Below are 24,725 nucleotides of genomic sequence, written 5' to 3'. Positions count from 1 at the left end.
CATAAAATGGGTTCATCTCCGGGAAACCAGCAGTGTTGAGAAGGATGCTGGTTCTTAGGTTCCTGTATCGGGTGAGGGATTGTGTTCCCTCCGTGTTGCCCTGGTTCACGTGGTCCAGCACGGGCATTTGGAGACATCTTAAAAAGTCAGGAGTCTTAAAAAGACTCCAAAAAGACACCTTAAAAAGGTAGGAAGAGTGAGCCACATTAATCTGGTGGTTTATCAAAAAGATTTGAGAAGTGGCCTCGATCATAGTGCACACGTGTTTGCACCCTTTAAATGTATCGGGTACAAAATGCTCTTTGGAAGTGAGTGATGGCAGGAACCAACAACTGGAAATAAGCTATAGCATCGTATGGGCTTTAGGTGAAGCTGCTAAAGAAAGGAGCGGCTCCTCCATCTGCTGCCTTCAGGATAAGGTTGTGTCCTTTCCCTTTTCTTGGAAAAGATGCTTTACTCGGATGTGGATTGCCGCAGTGGAGGGATAACTGGCTGAGACTTCCCAGATCAGAGGCATTTTAGAAGTCAGGTGAGGTGATTTAAACATCCCTTTTGGCCTTAAATCTTGGAATGCGATGCAAAGTGAGCTGCTTCCCTTGTTATTACAGTGGAAGGCACCAAATAGCTGGGCAGAATCCTACCAGCAAGGAAAAAGCATGATAATGCGCTGAAGCCCAGAGGAAAGTTTCATATTCCTCAAAATGTTGTATTCCCTGGAGCAGATGCTTCTTGCAGGTAGCCAAGACCTGCTCCACACGCAGGGAAGCACATGACGGGTAGGAGAGTTCACTTGGAGGAAAAAGAAGTCTCATGTTTTGTAATTTCATATGCAAAGTTTGGCTGTACGCTGGGAAAGGAGATGATAGAAATGCCTTCCACGACCATGTTCCTCTCTGATTATCAAAGCTTACCTCCTGCTTTGTGACACAACCTGCCTGAAGTCCGGGAAGTGGTTGAACATGAAATCTGGTGCTTTCCCCAAAACGCTGGAGGAGCTTGATATTTTACAGTGGGAGCTCAATAAAATCCAGTTGTTCTTCAGCAGGCAAATAAAACTTCTGCCTGGCAGGGCTGGAGGTTGTGGGTGGTGACAGGAGACGGACCCATCTCCCTAGCAATGACCCAGAAGTCGTCTTCGCTGCCCTCTTGCTACGTGTAAATGCTTGGCCGTGCTTACAAAGTGTTTTTTACCAAGTTGTCACTGTTCGTCTCTGAATATTGAACTGTCAGATGTATTCTTCTCTCTGCCTGGTGCTGGCTAGGAAGAAAGCAAACTAATGCAATTAATGCTGAGCGAATAACGTGGTTTACATCCCAGGCTTGCAGGACCCAGGTTCTGAACCTTGTGGACATCATCCAGTTCCCCATATATGTTCAGCTAGGAGCACAAGGTATTAACTGATCCCACATAAAGCTTGCTATGGGCCTTGAGGGTGTTGCAGAGGCAGCTGACACCCTTCTTTAAACAACCTGATGCAAATCTTCTTGGATTTACACCTTGAGCAGGCAGTGGATTAGACTTTTCATCTCAGACCTCTTTGTGAAGAGCGGGAGTCCACGGAGCAAAAGTCTTCCTGTTGGTAGCTACGAGCCAAGGGTTGCCAGTTGTGACGTCTGCGAATTAAAATAGGTGGGAGATTACAAGCGAGCAAGCTTTTTAATGTTGGGAGTTTATCTTTGGAGTGTCTCCTTCCAGAGACTGAAGGATGGGAATGACTTTGTTTGCAGGCTGTTGGTGAACAGTCTTGTAGACTTGTGTGTGTGTCTCCAGTCTTACGACTTACTGCTAATAATAAACACCTCGCCACGGGGTGCCTTGCAAAGAGGAATCGCTAGAGCGAGAGTGGAACGGCAGAGGGGTTATTTTTGCCTTCCTTTGTGGCATTAAGGTTTGAAATGTGAGAAAATGAAGTTGAACCGAAAAGTAGTGAGAGTTGAATTGCTGCTGTGCAACCTGTGGGACGTGACCACCAGCAAGCAAAGGGAAACGCATTAAAACACTTGAACGAACCGGTAGTTAGGGAAAATGTTGTTTTGGGGAGGAATACTTCTTTTCCTGAGTTAGGAAATGAAAGTTGTAACACAGCTGTTGAATAGAAATACTTGAAGAGGATGATGAAGGGGCAGATCTTAAGACAAAAATTTGGAGCAAAGTGGAGAACCCCAGGACATGGCTGCTGTGTCAAAGTCCTGAGGGATCACATAAATCCAGTATGGGCAGAGAAGAAAGAGGAGAGAGATGGGGCAGCGGTAAAATACAGAGCTGTCAGACAAGTTGCACGTTTGAGAGGCTGTCTCCGTATCAATAAATGATCACGGTAACGGGATCTGCTGTTCTGCAACCCTTTGCTCCCGAGGAGGCACAGAATCCTCCCCGCAGGCTCCGTATCTTGCGTGTGGTTTCAGGTTCTGCACCTGCAGGAGTGGCTGGAGAGGGAAGCTCCTCCACGATCGCGCAGCCGTTGCCTGCACGGCTGGTTGTGCGCAGGAGGAAGGAGATGTTGGTTGCCATCCCCCATCGCGTCTCTGCAAGGGCAGTTAGTCATCCACTTTTGCACTAAGCAGAATATCAAGGGAACGTTATTTCCCCCTTTTCCCTCTAGTTATTAATGGCTCTCTGAGTACCACCGCCTCTTGGCTATGCTCAGGCGAGGTGATGTGAACAAGAAGGCTTCATATCTTAGCTTGGTTCGTTTACAGTGCTGATGGATGCAGTGTGAGCTGCTCCGGCTGCCTTTGCAGATGATTTTTGAAGCGGACGAGCGCGCACACAGTCCCTCTGCAGACGATGCTGTGCCTGCACGCGAGGACAGCATCCTACAGCATTTCAGCTCTGCCCCAGCTCTTTGTTGATACCCCAGGGATTTCAGATAGGTATTGCCTGAAGAATTGGGCTGTATTTGTTCAGACTAAAGCATTAGTGTTAGTTTTGAATATAATATCAGGGTATGCTCTGAGTAACTACCTGGAGAATGCAGGGGATGCAGGCAAAGCTTGCTATGCTAAAACTTTTCTGTCGCTAGCCAAAGCTACGGGCATTGCCAAGCAATGGGGTGCATCTATGGTTTTCACGGAGGAGGAATGATCTCTAAGGGGATCTAACGGAATTTTTTCCAGGAATGTCACCATGACTTTAGAAAATATTGGGGTGGTAATGGGGAATAAATTAAATTAAATCCGTTAGGGGATCTAACAGATCAAGCTGCTGCGAGCACCAAATCAGTCCTTTCCTTTCTGTGTCCTGCTGCCGTTGTGCACGGTCAGTCTCTAAGGCTGCAGACACTTTAATTGTCTCTTTCTGCCAGAGTAATTTAAAGTCCAGCTTTTGGACTTAATTTAAACCCCAGTATTCTGGGTGAGGAAGCGTGGAAAGCAGAAGAGGGATCTTCTCCAAAGCCTGGCTGGCCGGGTGATGCTAGCCATGCACCCCACTTGCTGCCTGCTCCAGTATAAAACCATCGAGAAGCGCTTTGAATCAGCTGCAGTTTATACGTATCTTTAGAAACCCATGATGGCTCCCTCCACTGTCATCTTGTAACTTTGCCTTTTTTCAGCTCATGTGAATTCAGGCGCTTGAAAGCAGCGCAGGAAGCCCTCGTGGTAAGCTGTGGGTAGGGAGCGTGTACTGGGGGAAGGCAGCACAGCCTGGCTGGAAATGCAGGCAAAAAGCTTGGCAGTCGGAAGAGAAGCGGTGATCTTCCTCTGCTGCATCTATCAAATATTGCTTTAGAACCTCCCTTTTTTTTTTTTGTAGAGTCAGTGATGAGCTGCCTCGTTTCAGAGCTGCGACCGTTCCCAACGCTGCTGGTTTATGGTCTCTTCGCCACGTATCGCCTCTGCCCTGTGGCTGGGGGTTTTCGTCACTCTGCTCATGAAACCGTAATCTTGTTTACAGACCGTTTTGCAAACAGGGAACCAGCATTAATTTCTCTTGCTGGGGGTGGGTGGGGGGGGAAGCCTGACTTCAGGCATCCGTTTCAGACCTTGTTTGCGTTCCACTTGCACGCTGATCTGTCTGGTGGAGCCTGATTAGCGGCGGATGATGGCAGGGAGTATAATTTAGAGGGCATTTGTGTCGGTGATGAGCAGGCTGGAAATGGTTACATGCAGTTATGCCGTCTCCTTGAACTGTGCTGCAGTCCTCATTATCCTCTGTTCCCTTCTGATGAAGTACAGGAGGGAGCAATCTCGTTTTTTCCAGCTCAGGACATCCCCAGGGAGACTCCCACACCCGTTCTCACGTTGCCTGCTCTACGCCGTCCGAGAAGGCACTACGAGGAGAGCTGTAGCAGAGAAAAAGTCCCGGGTTGAAGGCACTACAGGACTTGTTGCATTAAGTTGCATTTGTTGGTGGTGTGCTCGATTTTTCTAGGAATATCGCCAGGACTTTAGAAAACATTCAGGTGGTAATGGGGAATAAATTGGAATTGGGGATTTTGGGCAAGCTCTAGAAGAGTGGTAGGATTTCAATATCAAATTATTTCAGCGTATGGGGAAGAGAAAGATTTGTAGCGCTGCAAAGAGCGCAGGCTTGCGGTGGGAAGAACAGCCACGGCTTGATGTGAATATTTTTGCCAAATATCTCTTTAGGATTTCACAACCTGCTTATAGCCCTCCTGGATAAAATTCTAGCAAGAATGAGGGGGATGTAGGCTCTACGCACATGCGCTAAAAGTATGAAGAGATGAAAGGAATGAGAAGGGACTTAAGAGTGCAAGAATGTACTTCTCACAGCGTTAAATAATGTGGACTGAAGGGCGCCTAAATATTACCTAGCACTAAGCTCACACCAGAAGGTTACAGCAGGCTGCACGTGCTCATGTGAGCCAAGCTCACGGTCTTTATTGAACAAGAAATGTCTGTGCAAATATCACAAGGTTACTATGGACTTAAAAATAAAATCACAAACAGGGAGTTAAAACTGAACCAAATATTGGTTTTAGGAATGATTATTATTTTTTTTTTCTTTTTAAAAAGACAGGACCATATTTCTTGCCCTTTGATCAGGAGCTGAACCTGAACAACTCCAGTCACTGATGAGCCTGAACCAGAACTGAGCTATTTCCTGGCTCGCCTTCCTGTTTGCGTGTAATCTAAATTTTAACCCAGGTCACAGAATAGAGTTTTAAAGTTCATATAGTCAAGGTGCACGTGATAAGTAAGCTGTTGACTAGGGAAACCTTTCTGGTCCTTTCAGAGGTTAGGAATAAGTTTAGCTGGTAAATAATTTTGCTATCCTGAAGTTGGCTATGAGATGTCCGAACTCTCCAGTGAAGCTTTTAACAGAGCAAGTGACTAATCAAAGTAATTTCTGATCTGCAAGTGATGTTGGTCGTGTTCTGGTTATAACCAATTTTTCCTCGCAATTTTCCAAACCGAGCTGTGCACCTATTTCAGGGTTGAAAAAAGACTTTGAACAGACTGACCTAGAGGGCTTCGTCTCTTGAATTGGGTGAAAAGGACCGGTAACCTTTGCGGTGTGATGAAAGGGCATTTCTTGAAAATAATTCCTCTGGTCTCTGAGCTGTTCCTGTTGAAAGGCAGAGACAAATGTTGGCACAACAGCCCCCGTGCGTTTGTGGCAATGTGAATCGTAGCCAGATATTACAAACGCTGTGTATTTATTACCAGGTAACTTGGGTAATACTCCTCCTGGAACTGGCCACGCTCAAGGAAATAACGACTTAATCTGCTGTCTGCTAGAGCTGCCGCATTTTGCTTTTCCTTTGGAGGATGATGGGGGAGTTCAATCGGAAAAGCAACGGCTTCCAAGGAAGTTGTTCGTTCACTGTGTTTGCTATAACAATATACTCTGCAAAATAAGGGCAGATGTGTTTGTCACGGAGCATACTTTGTTCAGTGGTTGAATGAAATTAGTTAATAAGTGAGAAGACCAAACAAACCCCTTTCCAGCTCATTATTGCTAATGTTCGATATCTGTGCCTGTCTGGATAATAAATATAATTGGTAACTTGACTAATAAGCTGTTTGTGCCAGCGTCTGGGTGATGCAGAATGAGCCTCTTCACAGTACTGAACACTCTGTTACAAAGATAAATTTGATTTATGTTACTGCACGGTGTTTCTGGAGCTGAAATTAGACCCTTTGTTGTGCTGATCGCCGTTTGAGTTCTGCCGGTTTGTTTTGCAACCTGTTAAAAAGTCCGACGTGATTACTTAGGAGAAAGAAAAGGGACCTGGGCAAAGCCCGCTGATGTGCGCTCCCGGGACTTTTGGAGGTGATCTGCTGCGTCGCGAGCCAGCCGAGCGTGGGCTTGCTGACTTCCTAACCTTTTATTATCTCTTCTGTCTGCCTATGGTTCCCTTCAACCAACGCAATAATATCCATCCTTTCTTCTGGATCGGGGAGCACGGGATTTAACTTCAGGTCCCTGGCACAGTGACACGGGGAAGGCATACGTTACGTGGCTGCTGGCAGTCCTCTGTTTTGCTCAATGCCCCTCTCTTTTTGCTCTGCCATTTAACACAAGGTGGTAATTCACACACGGACGAGGTTTCTGAGCTCTGTTATTGATTGCAACTCGCTGTTGGCTCTCTCAATTGATGCAGTTACCAGTAATAAGGGGGTTATCAGCGCTGAGTGGCGTGATCGCCTCCGAGAGGAAAATTAAATTTTCCTTGCCTGTTCTTACATTTGTTTATCGTGCTATCTGTACGAGCAGAATACTAAAGGGCGAAAAAAGGAAAACAGGCTTAATTTAAAGGTGTCATAATTTAAAAGTCATTTCAAAGCGTGCCTTGCTGTTTGCCTGCCCTGTGCCCTCCGGGAGGGTTTCTGGGCTGCTGTTTGCTCTCTGGCATTTCCAGAGAGGCCAAGGCCTGACAGATCAACTTCTTCTTTCAGAATAAGGACAGCAGCGAACCTGAGAACAAGCAGTTCAGAGAAGATGACGAAGAGGAGACCATCAAGCACAAGTAATTATTTATTTATTCCCACTTGTGTCTCTTGTATGTATTGTTCAGGCGCTTCTCTCGTGTTTGCTAATTAGGATCTTTCCTTGGCTTCTAACATGCAATTTATTTTTTTTTTTAGTGTGAATTTGATCTCGTGGTGTAAATGATCTGACATGGGGGAATAAAGAGGAAAAGCCTGAGGCTGAATTGCAGTGTTTCTGGGGATAGCAGGGGGAAGGTGGTGCCATCAGAAGTGTCGGGAGCATTTAGGCTGCATTGCTTTAGGCTCCCTTGAATTCGACAGCCATTGCTGCATCTCTTGTCCCCCACACGTGTGTCATTTTAAGTGTGGATTTTTTTCCCCCCCCATGAACAGAGGCCTGCAGGGTACACGTGGCTGTTTAACTGTGGCCCACCGCTGTTCTCTCTTGTCACTGGAAAATGTGAGCACAAAACTAACCGAGGCAGGGTGTCGCTCCTGGCAGGACCAGCTGACTGTGCAGTTGGTTTCCTGACGGTAAAAACGCCGCCAGGTCTCCTTTGGAGATGATGGGGGGGTGAAGTTTGGTTTGAAGATGCGGGACGTGACCTTTTCTCATCGCTTTACCAGCTAGAAACCTTCTCTGTGGGAGGTGTGCAGCAGAGATGCTGCTGCAGATGAGCACGTGTGCTCTGCTGAGAAAGTAGAGCAAAATCCTCGCTGCTTCTTGGGACTAACTCCCAGCAGAAAATGCATCCTTTCTTGAGAACTGCCCACGTCGATTTGGGGCTGGGAGTGGTTCTGGAGAACCATCACCGACACTGAACTTTGTTTGTAGGTGCTGTGGTTGGGTTTTGTGCCGGAAGAGGCACGAGGTCTGGGCTGAAGCTGAAACAGGAGCTAGAGATCTTGGAAATAATGATGAATAATGAATAAACAGCTCTTGCTTTCCAGCCCTGCCACTCGATACGCTGCATGGCAAGGTGATGCAGCGTGCGGTGGTCCGCTGATGAGGAGCATCAGGCCTGGGCTGTCTTTACTGCACGATGAGCTGGTACCGTTGGGCTAGCAGCCACGCGCTCCTGCTCCCAAACTGGAATTCTGAATTGGTCTGCTAAACCTCTGAAAAAAATCTCTTTTTCTACTCAGACTGACTTTCAGGCTGGGGATTGCTTCTTTTTAACCGCTGCTGAACAGCCTGGAGCATATCGGAGGTGATGCAGTTTCATACAAGTCTTTGGCGTCACTACTGTCAAGTTGGCAAATCACTTTTTCCACGAGCGCTTCTTTGAGCTCTCATCTTGTGGCAGGTTCAGCAGAAAGCCTTCCCCTTGCCTGTGGGTGATGCCCTGGAAACTTCACTGAGGTTATATGTAGAGAGCAAAGGTGTTGAGTAGGAACTCCCATCTCCAGCCAGCTCTGTACCGATGCATCAAACTCCCTGCAGACGTGGGCACAGGGCTTCTTCTGAAATACGTGGGAGTGATGCCTTTGGGGAGGCAGCTTTTGGGGCAAAAAGTTTGCTTTCCAGATCGATTTTCCTGCAGGATTCTGTAGCTCTTTGTCCGTCTATCCAACCATGGCATGTTTTGTCGGGATCCAAATGTAACTTTGCAAGGCAAATTAGAGCAAGATCTGCTCTGCAGGAAATGTTTGAATCACAAATTTGGCCGAGATGATTCTTAGCTTTTGCTTTACTTGTTGAATGTCCTTTTTCTGTTGCCGGAATTGGATGTGCGTTTTTAACAAGATCTAGAAGGCCGGCGAGCTGATAACTTGATTTCGTCTTAGATTAGTGTTTCCCAATAGTGTAGCTGAATTTTCTCAGCCCTTTGAAAAAGGGAACTGCTGTGCACTAATGCCCCGTTGGCTGGTGGCAAAAGGTAAGCTGAGATAATGCGCTGGCGTTTACCCTGAATTTGGGAAACGAGAGGTCCCGGTAACTGAAGTCTGCCTTCCCTGCGAGCTGCTCCCTCGCCCCAAACAAGCGTCTCAATAGCTGTGCTGCTTTCTCAAGCTGAAAACCACCAAGAGCACGTCGCGGGGAGGGGAAATCTAGTGGTTCAAGAAATAATCCTGCGGCCTGCGTGCAGGGTTTAGGTGCACTGAGTGCCCTGAAAAGCAAACAGCAGTCCAGGGCTTTTGCTGCAGGCTGGTTCCTCCTCCATACCTGCAGCCGCACCTTCTGCGCCAGCCCGCACCCGAGACCATCCTTTATACCTTATAGGAAAGACAGAACGGGTGCTGGGTTTACTAATATTTTCTCGCTGCCTATGTGACGACACACTTTTTGGCAGCTTCCTGTTTTTTTTCTGATCGACTCAAATCTCCCCACCCCCCTCTTTTTTTCTCTCTTTTTTTTTTTTTGTTCCTTGTTTTTATCTTGCACGCTGCAAGCTACCACCGCAGGAACAAGTGCTGACGAAGCCCTCTGCAAAAACCCTGATACACTCGCAGCAATTTGAGCTTGGGCTATCTCTGATCTAAGTTCTCAGGGGAGTTTATATCTGTAATTGTAAAAAGCTTGTCTTATTTAGGTTTTTTTTTTGTTTTAACCAGTTATGCTTAGCCCACTGACCAGGAAACGCCTCCCGCCACGGCGCAGCCTGCGATCCGCCTTTGCAAGCAACAGGGTGTGGGTGGACTTCGGCCCTTCCGCCTGGTTCCCGCGGGGAAAAGCAGTCGGTTTGGGGCTCGGGGATCTGCAAGGCGAGCGCTGGGTAAAGCCATGGCTGGCTGGAGACTGGCATTGCCACCCTGCAGGGAGCAGAGAGGCGTTGAGCTTTGAAGTTGGGCTGCAGTTCTGCAAGCAGAGCTTGTCAGGGATGTCAAAAGTGTCAATAAAAACCCAAGGTAGGGCTTAGAGAGGGAGGAGGGAAAAAAATATCTTCAACTCTTCAACTTAACTAGAAATTAAGCTTCAGTGAGCTGCTGTTAATCAGCTGCTGGTGTTTCAACACTTAGTCATCCTTTAAAATTACAGCTCCATGCTGTGCTGCTTGCAGAGATGAATTTATGGGAGGAGCTGGGGGAGGCAGGGGTTGGGAAACACGATCTCTCCCCTCGCAGTGAGAAGAATGTCACGGGGCAGGTCAAAACCACTTTTTAACTTTTTTTTTTAATCTCTGCACAAAAAAATACAGTGGCGAGTCTGCTCAGCGTTGGCTTTAGCTTGGCAGGACAGCCGAGGCAGTAGCAAGGATAACTGCTGTGCGGACGTGCTTCCTCACATCCTGGAGCGCGGAGACCTTAATGAAGAGTTTAAAAAAAAAACAAAACCAAAAACAAAACAAAAAAACCTACAGTCAAATATGTGAGAGAGCAGTATTTATGTGTAGGCTGAGCTGAATATACATGGCGTGTTCTCTACAACTACCTGAAGGGAGGTTGTAGAGAGGTGGGGTCAGTCTCTTCTCCCAGGTAACAAGTGACAGGACGAGAGGAAACGGCCTCAAGTTGTGCCAGGGGAGGTTTAGACTGGATATTAGGAAATTTTACTTCACTGAAAGGGTTGTCCAGCGTTGGAACAGGCTGCCCAGGGCAGTGGTGGAGTCGCCATCCCTGGAGGTATTTAAAAGCCGTTGGGATGAGGTGCTCAGGGCCATGGTGTAGTGGTGGGCTTGGCAGTGTTAGGTTTATGGTTGGACTCGATGATCTTAAAGGTCTTTTCTGACTTATATGATTCTGTGTTTGATTGACCATCTGTGTGGACAGCTGAACCTCTTACCGCTGGTGGCACATCCTGATGGATACTGTGCAATGAGTCAGGCTCCATCACCACCCCACATCTCCAGGAACCAAGCGCATGTCCCCTCCATTGGGGAAGTGCTTGGCCCACGGCAGGAAGAGGTGGGCAGGGGCAGGGCAGTAGCAGCACACCTTTTGCTGGGCACCGGAGAAGGGAGAACAGGAGTTCAGATGGGTGAATCCACCTGGCTGGTAACTATTGGTGTACTGGGTGTGGAGATTTAGGAGCTCTCAGGATCTTGGCTCCCTCCTGAAGATGCTTGTGCCCATTTGGATGCAGTGCAGAGCCCTTCTCCCCTCCAGAGCTGTGAGGATGCTGTGGACCTTCCCTCCGGAAGAGCCGTGCCTGTCTCACTCTGGAGGAGATATCTGGGAGACGATCTACTTCTGCCCCATGGAGCTTCAGCTGGTCCGCAGCCTGGCTGCACCCTCCTAACAGAGGCTGTCGATGTGTTCAACGGGTACCTGGTGATCCTGGCTTTGCCTTGGACAAGCTGGGTGTCCCTCTGCCCGTCCCCCGGCAACGGGGTGCAAGGGTGAGCAGCCAAAGGTGAAACCCTGGTCCCTCCTACCCAACCCTTGGCTATGAGTTCCCAGCATCTTCCCAGCAGTCCACTCTTTTTCAGTAGTCATTGTTGGGAATGCATCCCTGCTGTAACCAAACCGCAACATTTTGGGTGTTGACTTTTGGATGTTTAGACCTCCATCTGTGGGAGAGCTCTTGGTGCGGTGTGGGGGCAAGGCTGTACGTAACCCTGAGCTTACCTGGAGCATCTCTTTTGCTCACAGACCTTGTGCTGGCTCTGTGCCGAGACGGTGGATCTGAATGTGGTTATTGAAGTGCAGAGCTGCAGCGAAGTTGAGCTTGCTACCGTTTTGAGGCCAGCCAAAGGGTTGTTAAGGTCTTGTGGTCATCCAAGTCCTACCAAGGTACCTTCAGGCCCTCTTTTTGGCTTGAGCCTCGAGGGTGGCAAATCGTTTCTGACCTGCCATCAGCCAAAGAAGCTGGAGAAACCGCATAAGATCATGGGCAAAGCACGCTCTTGCGCTGGCACGCGGAGGAGCGTAGCTGGGTGCCGCAGACAGGGTCAGGGTTTGTACATCAGCCAGCTCCTGGTGCAGCATCACCAGCCTGGGTCCCGCGCTGCAGATCGAGTGTGGGTTTTGTCCCGGTTGTATTTACTGATGTTGAAGTTGCTTGTGTCTGCCTGGAAAGCAGCGTGGGAGGCCAGACAACCTCGTGGCACCTGCCTGTGTTTGAAGAGCTTCTCTTGCAGCCCTCCTCCTGCAACACCTGGGGATATGTCTCTCCCCATCTGTGCTCCCCCAGGAAGCAAGTCCTGAGAAACCAGCTGCTTCGGCAAGTTTTGGGGGCTTGCGGTGTAGTAGAGGCGTTTGTTTTTTTGGCATTCCTTGAGTGCCTTTGGGTAGCTGCTCGGGGAGGAGGATGTGCTCTGACATGCTCAGCTATTTGAGCAGGAGCAGCTCTCTCCCAGCAAAAAGAGATTGCTCCTCGGAGGGTGGGTGCTGGTGGGTCTCTGCCTTTGCTTGTTCCTTTTCTGCCTTGGGCGAGGAGTTCAGGAAAGACGGCAACAACTTTGTCCTCTTGATCAAACAACTCTGGACCTCTGCGTTCGAGACGTCTCTATCCTACTGCAAGAGAGGGTGCGAGGAGAGCCTTGACTAACGTGTGCATTCGGGATGTGAAAGTCATTTCTTGGTTTCTAAGTCGGAGCAGATGCAGATCGTCTCGGTGTGTATCTTGGTTGCTGGAAGGGTGACTGCATGCAGTGAGGCAGCCTGGAGATGAAGGAACCATGCTTTCGAGCCAGCCCCGCTGTAGGGAAGCCTCCAGGAAGGCTGCAGCAGGACGTGGATGCACCCAGATGTCAAAGAGCAGACGTCAAAGCTATCTGCAAGGGGACAGGCTGGGTAGGAAAGCGAAGTGCAAAAAAAGAGGGTTTGTGGAATGAAGTCTGTGCCAGGATCGATGGGTGTTGTACAGCAAGTCTCACAGTGCCCCTGGAGGGTGATGGTGCTGTCGAGTTCCCTCAGCACCCATGGGTGATCACGCAGCACCCTCTATGTGCTAGGTGACTTTGCAGAGAATTGCAGCAGGTCGGTGGGGGAGTGACCGAGGGGACGAGAATCCAAGCCTGAAATCTCTGCCCAAATGCTCTTAATCTGGTTCTTTCCATGGGGTCTGCAGACAGAAGGAAGAAGAGTAAGCTTGTCAGTCAGTCAAACTCACTATACAGTGAATTTTCCCTGGCAAAAAAATTAGGGGGCCTGTAGAAAAAGCTTGAAAATGACTTCTGCTATGTGATTTGCAATTAGAAACAGAAAAGGGAAGAGGCACTTTGAGCAGAAGCGTTTGCTGCCACTGAAGAGCATCTGAGTGCTGCCCCAGGGGACACCTTCACCACATGGCCCCGCAGGTACCCCAATGTCCCTGCTCCTTTCAGGTTCTTCAGTAGCGTGGCCAGAACCCAGCTCTCTGCAACTTGGACCCAAAACCTCCTGGATTGCTGCTGAAGTCTTCTGCTTTGCTGTCCTTAGTTGTCTGACTGCCTTGTCCCTGCTCCTTCAAACCTTCTTGCCCTCACGGAGCACACGATGGAGCAGAGGAGGGTCCACCAAACCATCAGTCCTTGAAGGATTTGAGACCTCCCTTGTATCTTCTGGAGCAATAATTTCTTTACGTGTTTGAGTGTGGCTTCCCAGGACCACTCAGGAGTAAGTGAATTTTGGAGATGCAGAGAAACAAAATGAAATTGTTGCGCTGGTTCCTCTTTAAAGGGCAATGTGGAAATGGTTGCCCAGGACATTTGGTTTCAAGCAAATTGGAGTGGCCGTCGCAAAAATGGAAAGTTCTGAAAACGGTCTCTGGAGCAGCTTGGGAAAGTCAAAGGGCAGCAAATTCTCAAACCAGATGGTATTTCTCCAGGGCTTTGGCAAAGAAGTTGCCTGATAGGGTTGAGAACACCCAGGACTTCCCTAAACCGCTTCCAAAGAATGGAAAGGTTCTACCATGGCAATTAAAAAATAGTTGTCTGGGGTCTGGGTGTTTGAAATCACTTTGTTTTGATGATGCAGCAGAGGAAGCATCTTTTTTTTTTCTTTTGTAGCTTCATCAGGTGCCTAAAGCTGATGCTGAGGAGCACAAGAGATGTTTAAGCAGAGTGACATGAAGGGGTTGAGGGAGACCAAGAGGTGAAGAGCCGTGGAGGACACCCACCTCTGATCCTGGGCAAATGCTGCTGGACTCCTGCCTTCTGCTAGTATCTGTCCTGCTGAGGTCTGCTTGCCTCTTTCACCTCCAGAAGCACAAAGAAAACCATATCGAGATATCCTAGCCAGCTTGCTTTGGCCCTTAGCCCTGTCCTCAGAGAGGTAAAAATAGGAAGGTGCTCTTGAAGCAGTCTTGTCAGTGCAGCTCCAAGTGACTGTTTTGTGATAGTAACTACGGGAGCGGGGATGCTGTGACATCTGAAGAAATCGCTGTTAGAGGGTTTCTTGGCAAACCCATTCCCCATGGTCCTGATGCAAGGCCACCGGCCTGCGGGCTCTTCACCAGAAGGCTTAGAAAGATCCATTCATCAATTGAAGACTGGTGTTTGCTCCATAAAGCCCTTGGGGCTGAAGGAGTAAAGCAAAAATCAACCTTGCAGACAGCTTTGAGTGTCCTGTGTTTTGCATTGAGATAGCTCTTTGCATTCTGCGCATACCCTGCATGCCATGCCATTTCCAACCCGCCTGCTTCAAAGAAAGGCTGACATACCACCTTCTTCCCCGGCAAGGAGCTCCGGGCCCACAGTGGAAAGCAGGTTTGAGGCATTCCTGACCCAAAACAGGGAACCTGCCACCCCTGATGGGCTTTTAGGAGATGCTGGAAAGCTGTGCCCCCTCTGTAATCGCTGCAGCTACCCAAATCTGTGTGCGGTCCTAGGAGCTTTCAGCACAGATCTGCACCCAGTGCCAGTTGTAAGGCTATAACCACCTCCATCCCCAGCAGTCCTGGCTCGTTTGGGTTGAAATGGGCTGGGAGACACTGCACAAGGTGCTCGAAGGGGCAGGAGAGCATCTCCTGGATTTGGCACCACGTCCATCAGTTATAAGAAGATGCTGATAAAATCTGCTCGTGAGCCTGCACGAGCTAGATCCCACCCTAAAGCCAAATGGTTCAAACCCAGGTCTTGTCCCGGTGCTCGGTCCTTCCCGAGGAGCGTTAAGCACTCATGTTAGTGCCGGTGCATTGCCATGATGTGCCCTCCGCCCCGGGAGCTCACTCCCTAACCTGGCTCCTATGTGCCCGTTCTGCTGCAGAGCCTGTTGTTAGCTCTGGGTTTTTTGGTGGGTGGTTTTTTTTTTGTTTGTTTTCATGGGAACTTGGATAATTAATCACTTGTAAAGTGCACTGGGCTGTCTTTTTGGAATGCAGTACTAGAGGAACCGCTGGCACCTGAACTTTATTTAACCCACCTCTGTGGAAGACCAGTAACAACTTCTAAAAATATATATGCTTAACCCTTGCCTGCCTTCGAGTTACTCAGGGTAGCACCGCTCTGCTGCTTGTTTCTCTGTCTTACAGATATACTCATGCATGGACAAAGGGGGAGACAAGTCTTCCACTCCTGGTGAGCGTGACGCTGCTGGGGCCTGAGCGTGCTGAAATCCCCGAGCCCCCCCGAGGAGGTGGCCTCGGGGAGCGCTGGGCACCGAGAATTACCGGAGGCAGGTGCGAGAGCTGCTCTCGCCTTGTACAGTTAATTAAAGGGATCAATTTTTGTTTGTTTTTCTCCTGGCGCTTGTAGTTGTGCATGGGTTTAATAAGGATCTGAAAGCCCTGGTGCTGGGCGCGGGGGGGATCATCTCGCCATGCTTCTCCTCCTCACCCCCACACATCAGCTGCTTCCCCTTCTGCCAGACCTGCGCCGCCGCTCGTCCCATCTGTGGCAGAACCTGCCAAGTTGTGCCTTGTGGTTTTATTGTTTGAATGTCGTGAATAAACCTCCAGCGAGCATGAGCAGTGCTGGACTGCAAGGCTTTTGTTTGCAAGCTGAAATGGGGTTTCTCCGGGTAGGAAGAGTGGTGGGGAGCAGGTTTAAACTCCAGTCCCTCTTCTTTGTGTGTTCCCCAAGTGGTGCCGAAGCCCTGCAGCAATGTAATGAAGGGCTGGACGCTCTTCTTGAAGCAGGAATCAGACCTCCAGAGTCTATGCCCCTTGAAATGTGGGATCCGGGAACTTCTGCTGCAAACAGAAGACCTCTCAGCTCTCTGCTGGTTTGGCTGTGGCCAGGCAGCCGCAGCTCCCATTGCATGTGCAAAACGATGATTTTAAAATATTGCTTGTCGAGGTGTAACGGTAACATCTTGCTGGACTGAAAGAAACAGCTTGCTTAGCTCGTAGCTCTCTTATTTTAGGTGATCTGACCTTAGGGAATCTGTGTTTGGTTCCCTTTCAGCTGCAGGTAAATCCTTCTAAACATGGGCTAAGGAGACCAGAAAGTCTGGGAGATTCTGAAAGTTCGCATTCTGCAGGGTCTGTCACTTTGCCAGATAAATCCTCTCCAGCGCGTGTGAGCCAGCCTGTAGCCAGATGTTAGACATCGCAGCCTGACGTCCTATTACCTCCTGAATGAATTAGCTGCTCCTCTTCCTCCCCTGGCCTCCCAGGTTAGCAACAAAATCCTGCTAAGCAGAGATTGTCCATAAAATCACGGAATAACGGTGACTTCTGTGTGCCTGGAGGTGGCATCTCCTTCTGCAAAAAAATAATCACTTGATCCTCTAAGATCAGCCTTCCTGAAAAGAACTGCCTTTCTGGCTGGGGATTCATGGTGGTCGGTTAGAGGTTAATTTAATAAATCCCTCCTCCCAGGGCCCGTGTGCGTAAAAATACACGTAAAACTGTGCACAGCAGCTTGTTTTCATGGGGTGAAGGTGCTCTTGGCCTGGGGGAGGTGGTGCAGCTACATGCTAATCGCTCCTGTGTTTCTTTTAAGCATCCTTCCTCCCAGCGCTGGGAAGATTGTTCTTGTTGCACGGTGTTGCGCTGATGTAAGGGCTCGGGGGACCCGGGCTTGATTACATGAGAAATGTCTGCAAGTCTCCTAATCTGCCTGGGCCCTGGTTTCCAGTCTGCTGGTCGCATTTATCTCCGTTAGGTCTTGCTGAGCTCCAACCACGTGCTCTCACCACCACCGTGGCACCGGCCGTGGTGTGGGCTCGGACAGCTGCCGGAGAGGGGACGGGGTGGCGTGGGAAGGGTAGGACCTTCCTGCTGTGCTCCAAGGACCTCCAAGGTTGGGTTTTTTTGTGCTTCCCAGATTAGCGTGGCCATCTGACCACTGACCTTCCTCTTCTCATCTCTCCTGCGCTGTAGCTTCTTCACCCTTTCTTTTGCCTCTCTGCTTTGATTGTAAGCCCTTTGGATGGGTTGTATCTCACTTGCTTCTCCATCAGTAAAGTCTAGCAAGGAATTGGCCCCAGGTATCAGCTATCTGCTGGGAGGAAAAATAGTAATATTAGTTTTCCTGCCTGATAAAATTGCCCTCTCCTGCGTTTGCATCGGGGCTCTCTGCGTCCTCATCGCTGCCAAAGGCTTTGCTGACGGCTGGGGAGGGAGCATTGCTGGGCAGCAAGTGCCTCAGTTTCTATTTAAACTGATTAAACCCATTGACAGTGTTAAATGAGTTTAATCTACTTAATTTACCCTATGGGCTCATGTACTGTTATATAGATCCAGCAGCCTGCAGAGCATGTTGTACGCGTGTATAAGCAACCAGAGGTGGGATGGGGTCCTGCGAGCTTGATTTTCAGGGCTCTGGTTTTGGAGATGCCTCTGCTTGAAGCTTGCAGGGTTTGAACTCGGGGAGGAATCAGCCTGGGGGTGCACATGACTGAGGTTGTGTCATGATTGTCCATTTGAGGCCCAAATTATTTGGGAGAGGTGTAAAAAGAACAGCCTTGAAAAGGGGGAGAATTAGCATCTGAATATCGGGGAGGTGTGTGTGCTGGGGAGAGGGTTGACTGCTGCTCTTGAGCTCTCCTGGAGGGAGGTGAAAGGATGGGCGAGCTTCTGGGTGTCGTGGATATCATCGTCCCTGTCACCGCCAGCTCCACCACCCATTTGCTCAGGAACCTGAATTTGCTCCCCTTATTTCCACCATGTGGCTGACCTGCACCCCTGTTTCTGGCACTTCCAGAAACATCTCTAGTGACTGGTTAACCACCTTGTAGCCTAAATACTCTTTTTTTTCCCCTGTCCTTCCTGCATACCCTCCTGGGATCATTTTCTTCCCTGATTGGGGATCTTCTCTGGTGTTCCCATCCTGAATCTATCACTGGGTTGACACCTAAAAGGGAGCTGGGCTGAAGTTCAGAGCTTTGCAAGGCACCTTGGGTCTATTACCAGCTGCATCTGCTTGCCTTGCCAAGACATCTCCTTTATCGTGCCAAGCTCCTGGTTGACCCTGTCTTTTCTGATCTGGGTGGGTTGCTGCTGGCCCCTGCCTGCAGCCGGTGATGCAGATGCGCCCCTCACTAGCGAGAGCGCACAGTCCGGGGTGGCACGGACGTCTCTCAGTGCTCTGTGCTCTTCCCCTTCCTCCCCAGGGAGCTCAAACTGCGAAACTACGAGCCCGAAGATGAGGAGCTGAAGAAGAGGAAGGTGCCCCAGGCCAAGCCAGCCTCAGGTGGGTGCAAGCGGGAACATGGGAGGCGCAATGAGGGAACACGAAAGCAGAAGTGTTGCCAACGATGGTGCTGGTGCCTGTGGTGAGGGAATGAAACAGCACTTGTGGTTGTGAGGACAAATAAAACAGCGCAGGACTCTGCATCCAGCCAGCATGCTGCAAAATGGATGGGTTGTACTTTTTCTTTCCAAAAATCAGGTGGCTTGGAAACCTCTGTGTTCCTGCTCGCTCCAGCCCAAGGTGGAAAAGCCACTGGGATGTATTCTGGTAGCAACTTGGTGGTGTGAGGGTGGTAGGTCCTAGGAGATGAGTGTCTGCAGCCCTGGAGGGTGCTGGCATGTCTGAGCAGCCGTGGTGGGAGCTGGGCGAGTGTGATGCTTGCAGGCCCCGTTGCTTCATCATCCCCTCTCGCCCGTGGGGACTGCACACCCTGCATTGCACAAGTGGGGTGTGTGTCTGAGCACACCGAGTCCAGCCCCAAACCAAAGGGTTGATACTCAGAGGAGCTCTTGCTGGAGAATTCTCAAGGAGATTCAGGCTGTTTTTTGTTTGAATTACCTTTAAACAAATATTAGTCATGAGTCCAGGGCGTTCAGTCTGCTATTTCTTTGCACTGAACCTCCGTGCAGCTCTTGAGAGGGAGGTGAAGGGTAGAAGTTCCCTTGATCTTGAAATATGGAGTCCTCCTGGAATGGATCTCTTTAAAAAATGTCCTAAATAAAAAGGCTGCCTTTGGGAGCATGGCAGAGATCTGGTAGGTAGGAATGCTGACGCCGCACTTTCTTTATCCTTTTGTAAAAGTTTAAAACTTCCTCTGACTCTTCCTGGGTGTGCGGTTTGGAATCGGGCACAGCAATTTTGACCTTTTCCAGTAAAACTTGCACTCTCTGCCAGCCGTTCTTTGGAGCTGCAGCGCCCATCGGCTGCGGTTCCCGTGTCTGGAGTAACCAGCCCGTCTGTCCTCGGGCACTTTGTGCAGAGGCTGGGGATGGAGGAGGACAGAGGAGCTGGGACTCGGTGTGGGTTCATATTAAATGTGCCTCGGGCGTATCCGTTTGTTGGAGCAGGATTCATCCCTCAGGGATGTGCTCCCTGGTGCCCGCACCCCCTCCGTGCACAGATGCCTGCGTCGAAGGATAGAAGCCTGTTTTCCACGTGTGCTTTGCCATTATCCTCAGGATCTGCAGACCTTTACGTAAGGTCTGGGCTAGAGCTTGATTCCTCCAAGATGTCTCAGGTGGGGTGGCCTTGTAAATGCGTCACGGTGAGTCAAATTCCAGTTTAAACACCCGTGGAGCAGCTGATCCCTGCAGGTCTTACGAAAAGGGGCCTTGAACCCAGCAGACTTCTCACTGCCGTTGCTGTTTGTGGTGTTAAATGGTTGTTGGGTTTGCATCATTTTCAGATGATTCTTAGGAGTCTCCGAAAGGGTTTGGGTGGTGGGGGAACGTCTGTACCCACGGGTACTCACTTGTATTTACTGCACTCTTAAGGCAGAGACATTCAAATGGGCTTTCATAAAAGCTTTTCTGAACTGAGCCCAGAACTTTGGTGGGTTTCCCTATGCCTTGTCCCCTTGGTGTCCCACCGCTGTGCCCTGCGCTGATGCTGGTCCTGTTCCCCCATCTAGTGGAAGACAAGGTGAAGGACCAGCTGGAGGCTGCCAAGCCAGAGCCCATCATCGACGAGGTGGTACGTATATTCAGGACCGCTGTGTGCCAGGTGCCTCTATCTGCATCCAGGCTTGAACCTCACCTGCAGCTCTCACTGGGTGTCTCCTCTTCCTCCCTAGGATCTGGCAAACCTGGCCCCCAGGAAGCCAGACTGGTGAGTACCTGCAGAGCCCTGCTCCTGGGAAAGGGGTGTTGGCATCAGCAGTGGGTTACCATCACCTCGAGGTTGTCCAGGTTGGGTTAAAAGTGTTAGAAATGGGAAACCCTGCCCTGCTGTTGAGGGAGACGCAAGGCACGGCGCTGTCCTCCCTCTTCCTGCTTACACTGAGTGACTCCACTGATCCCTTTGGGGTGCTTGTCACCATGATGTTGGCTGATGTTCACCATATGGTTGGACTAGATGATCCTAGAGGTCTTTTCCAACCTTAATGATTCTATGATGGCCTCAGTCACAAGGGATGCTCTGGACATCAGGTTGGTTGGCCCGTGAGCTGCCTTGGTGGCAAACACACACGGTCTGCTCCGTGGTGCTTATAGGAGAGGGGAGTTTCTCTTCCACTGGGAAAAGTGTAACGTGGCCCCTGTGTTCACATCTGCCTGGGGCGAGGATTTGTTCTGACATTGTCACTCTCCTCCCCAGGGATTTGAAGCGAGATGTAGCCAAGAAACTGGAGAAGCTGGAGAAGAGGACGCAGAGAGCCATCGCTGAATTGATACGTGCGTTATGGTGCTGTAGGCATAGTGTGTGGAGTCACCAGTTGTTCCGGAGGGACGACACGATCCTTACTGGGAGCTCGGTGCCTTGCTTTTGGGCCAGGGAGGGACCGGTGGAGCTTGATCCCCTTCCCAAAAGGGTCTGTGAAGCTGTCGGTCCCAAATAGCTTCCCCGAGGCTGCACGCACGCTTGGCTTGTGCAGCAGGGAAGGATGGTTTGTGGGTTCGGGGGCTGCAGTTCAGGTCCTCCGCTGTGTGGGTTCCCCGGTATCCCTAAGCCGCTGCTGTTTCTCGCTTGCAGGAGAGCGGTTGAAAGGGCAGGAGGAGGAGCTGGCGTCCGCTGTCGGGTCAGCAAAGCAGGAGGGAAGCGACTCTGACTGAGGAGGTCCATCCAGCAGCCTCGGGCATGGGCTCTGCGGATCTGCCTCTGCCAGCACCGCCGATCCCATTGCTCTCAGGTAGAGGCACCCCACTGGGACACGCTGCTCACCAACGCTTTGCCAGAAGCCCTGTGAATCCTACCGTACCTGAAGGAGAGGGGCAGATCCAAGGAGCCCTGCTGTCCTCTCTTGGACTATGGCTGTTCCTCTGTCGAGGAACACTTCACAGATAGCTTTTTGGGGCCACGGGGGGCTGATGGGAGCAGGACAGAAACCCACGTTAGCTTGAACCTAGGCTGCCAGGACTCGGAGCAAGGAAGGTGTGGGCAAAAGGGCTAGTGCCAGAGAAGATAAATTCAGGCTAACTGCTCTCACTTGATGGGTGAGCCAGAAGATGCCCACACAGCCAACAGCAGCCTTTAGAGAGGCGCTGCCATTTCCCAGGGCACTGATGCTCCTGTTCCTGTGCAGAGATGCCTCTCTCGGGGCGCTCCTTTCTGCAGAAGAGCTGGTGTCACTGCCACGTGGGGAAGGACGAGATCTCTCGCTCTGGAGAGCTAGCTGTGAGTATTTGGGAACATCTGTGGTCAGACCCAGCATGTGCAGAGTAATTCTGCTGGAAGTGGCTGTGTGGCTCAGGACCTGTTGGCTGCTCTGTCCAGCTGAGGTTAACGTGGAGTTTGTTCTGTTCCCTGAAGTTTCCCGACCCTCCAGGCTGTGTGGTGTGTACCACTCCTCTAAATGTTTTATAATTGACAAAGTTTGTTGTTAACAAATCTTTTCGTAATAAAATGGTCCCGCAGTGGAAGGAGCTGTCACTTGTTCTGCAGAGGGCTGGGTGGAGGCAGCTCCCTTCATCTCCCTTATGTCTGTGGGGACTTCAGACCACTGTTTGCTGCTCCCTGTCCCCTTCGCTTCCCTGGGACGGGGAGCAGCGGGCTTCAGTTTGTATAAGTTTGAGGTGGCCGAGCTGTAGCTACAGCAGGTCAAGCACAACTCCTGGACCCAACACCCTGGGGTGACGCCAGCCCCATGCTGCTGGAAGAAGTGAGCGGGTGGGATGCTGCCGGGCTGACCCTGCGTCTTCCCTGGGAACATTTGCTCTGGCTCTTGAAGATCTTGCAGGATGGGTGTCTTGGCCAGGCCTGATTGTATGGCCTCCTGAATCCTCTGTGTTTGATTCAACGGTGTTTTTGTCCCGAGGTGAAACATCTGGTGTGTATGGCTTTGACAGTGGTATTTACAGAAGAGTTCGCCTGTGATAAAAATAGCTGTTCTGTTAATGCACGCGTCCTGCTGCTTTTAAAAGCCCGTTGAAAAGAGCTGCTGGGGGTGAGACATCCTTCACTCGGCAGCAGCCTGCCTTGGAGGGGAATGGCGTTTCTGCCCTCGTGCCTGCTGCAGCCTTGGTGACTGGATCTGCCATCTCAGATTGTCACCAGCGAGACCAGGTCCCCACGCAGGACAAGATCAGTCCCAGCCATGCTAAATACAGACTGATCGATGCTTGTCCCTCTGCCAGGATCTGCTGTGACTGCCCACCACTCTGTGCTTCCATATGTGAGGACACCCGAGGGGCTCTCCACCTGCCAGAGCCCCGTTCCTGCTTCCCGATGATGGGCTAGGAGCAAAGATCTGGTGAAACGCCTTCTGGTTCCTCCAGCTTCCGTGCACAAATGGCTGCTTACAGCCCCCAGCTGCCTCCCCTCTCCATTGGCTGCCTGTTCCTGGTGTTTGCAGCCATCCCTGCTCCGTCTTCTCCTCGGGCTGGTGCTTGTCACCCCTTGGAGGGGTCCTTTCCCAGGTACGTGGGGCCAACAAGGAGACAGACATCCCATGGAGTGAGGGGAGACCCGTACCCACCTGGGCCAGTGGTTATCCAGCACCAGGCTCCAACGTTGGTGCGTGGTTGTGGACTCCTTCTGGGCTCTCTAGTGGAAAAGCACCTGGGATGAAAGCCCAGCCACCTTCCTGGGGGTCATTTTTTGGTTATTTTTATTGTTTTGCCCTATTCTTCTCCAAGTAGGAGGCAGCCCTAGTGCCCCTTGCTCTTGTTGTCCGGGGTCAGACCGTTTCTAGGCAAGAAAACCAAGATCTGTCACCGGTGTGAAGGTGCCACCCAGGCACCTCATGCCGTAGGGGCAGGTGGGTGCTACTTGTCGTGGGTGCTCTTGGCCATCAGGTAACGCTGCCCTGTGGGTCCCTCATGGAACATGGGGGTAGATCTGCTGTACGGGAACATCCTCGGCACCGGGCAGAGCACGTGGTGATGCTTTGAGGATGCTTAAAAATGAAAAGGACCCCCCGACTTGTGACAGTGATGGCTTCTCCTCCACCAACGGAGCTGCCAACGATCGAGATGAATGTTCAGTGATTGCTCCACCACAGGGGTGTATTTGTGGTTAGTTATTAGTGACCTGGGCTGTCACACACCTTAACGTGTATTTCTTTATTGGGAAGGGAATTAGGGGAGCGTGAACACGCGTTCCCCGTGGAGCCACGGCTTCTTCTCCATGAAATGCCCTGTAGATGTCAGCAAATCTCCGTGCACAAAACCGCACCATGTCCGGCTAGTCCCAGCGGCTGGACCCTGCCACAAAGCCGAGCTTTGCATCCCCGGTAGCCGCTCCGGCTGGGATGCTGCCATGCTCCTTCATCCACCCGGCTGCGTGGTACCCGCGCTACCCTTCCCTCCCTGGCCGGAGCTGGACTGCTGGCCTCTGCTTTGCAACACGTGTCAAATATAGATACGAACACCCCACGCAACGGCGTGAAGCAGAAGAGAATTTTCCCTCGTTGACTTTAAAGGGACTTAAATTGCCTTTAAACTGCCTCGCGTTGCCAGCACAGCCTTTCCCAGAGCAAACCTGTGCTCCGCCTGCGGCTGTGACTGCATCACCCGGAGCAGAGCTGTCCTTGCAGGACACGAGGGGCTGGGCTGGTACCTGGAGCAGGGTGGTGGGGAGGAAGGGCAGGATCGGGCCCGTTTCCCTCTCCAGCGGGGCCTCGCAGTGAAGCATCGCTTATCCTGGCACAGGATTGGGGCCCTATCACGAGGTGTGGGTCCCGGCATGGGACAGGGAACCCAACATGGGGCTGGGGTCCCAGCACAGGACAGGGATCCCGGCACGGGGGTCCCGACATGGGGCTGGGGTCTCTGCATGGGACAGGGATCCTGGCGTGGGACTGGGGGACCTGGCATGGGACAGGGAACCCAACATGGGGCTGGGGTCCCAGCATAGGACAGGGATCCCGGCACGGGGGTCCTGACATGGGGCTGGGGTCTCTGCATGGGACAGGGATCCTGGCGTGGGACTGGGGGACCTGGCATGGGGCTGGGGTCCCGCCATGGGGCTGGGGTCCTGGCATGGGACAGGGAACCCAACATGGGGCTGGGGTCCTGGCATGGGGCTGGGGTCCCGCCATGGGACAGGGAACCCAACATGGGGCTGGGGTCCCGCCATGGGACAGGGAACCCAACATGGGGCTGGGGTCCCGCCATGGGACAGGGAACCCAACATGGGGCTGGGGTCCCGCCATGGGACTGGGGTCCTGGCATGGGACAGGGATCCTGGCGTAGGACTGGGGTCCTAACATGGGACAGGGATCTTGGCACGGGA

The 24,725-nt window shown here is 51.1% G+C and overlaps 1 protein-coding gene across 1 annotated transcript in view; it reads left to right on the top strand.

Moving 5' to 3' along the window:
• CCDC12 (coiled-coil domain containing 12) overlaps positions 1-22,123 on the top strand; it is a 41,871-nt gene extending 19,748 nt beyond the window's left edge. Inside the window, exons 2-7 of the mRNA XM_072854891.1 lie at positions 6,865-6,935; positions 18,259-18,338; positions 19,969-20,030; positions 20,131-20,165; positions 20,652-20,728; positions 21,027-22,123. Of these exons, the coding sequence (XP_072710992.1) occupies positions 6,865-6,935; positions 18,259-18,338; positions 19,969-20,030; positions 20,131-20,165; positions 20,652-20,728; positions 21,027-21,106 (405 nt within the window). The 3' untranslated portion in view covers positions 21,107-22,123. The remainder of the gene's footprint in view (positions 1-6,864; positions 6,936-18,258; positions 18,339-19,968; positions 20,031-20,130; positions 20,166-20,651; positions 20,729-21,026) is intronic.
• The last annotated feature ends 2,602 nt before the right edge of the window (positions 22,124-24,725 follow it).

This window comes from Ciconia boyciana, chromosome 2 (assembly GCF_034638445.1).
Source record: "Ciconia boyciana chromosome 2, ASM3463844v1, whole genome shotgun sequence".
Taxonomy (NCBI): domain Eukaryota; kingdom Metazoa; phylum Chordata; class Aves; order Ciconiiformes; family Ciconiidae; genus Ciconia; species Ciconia boyciana.
This window is presented reverse-complemented; position numbering and strand designations above follow the sequence as displayed.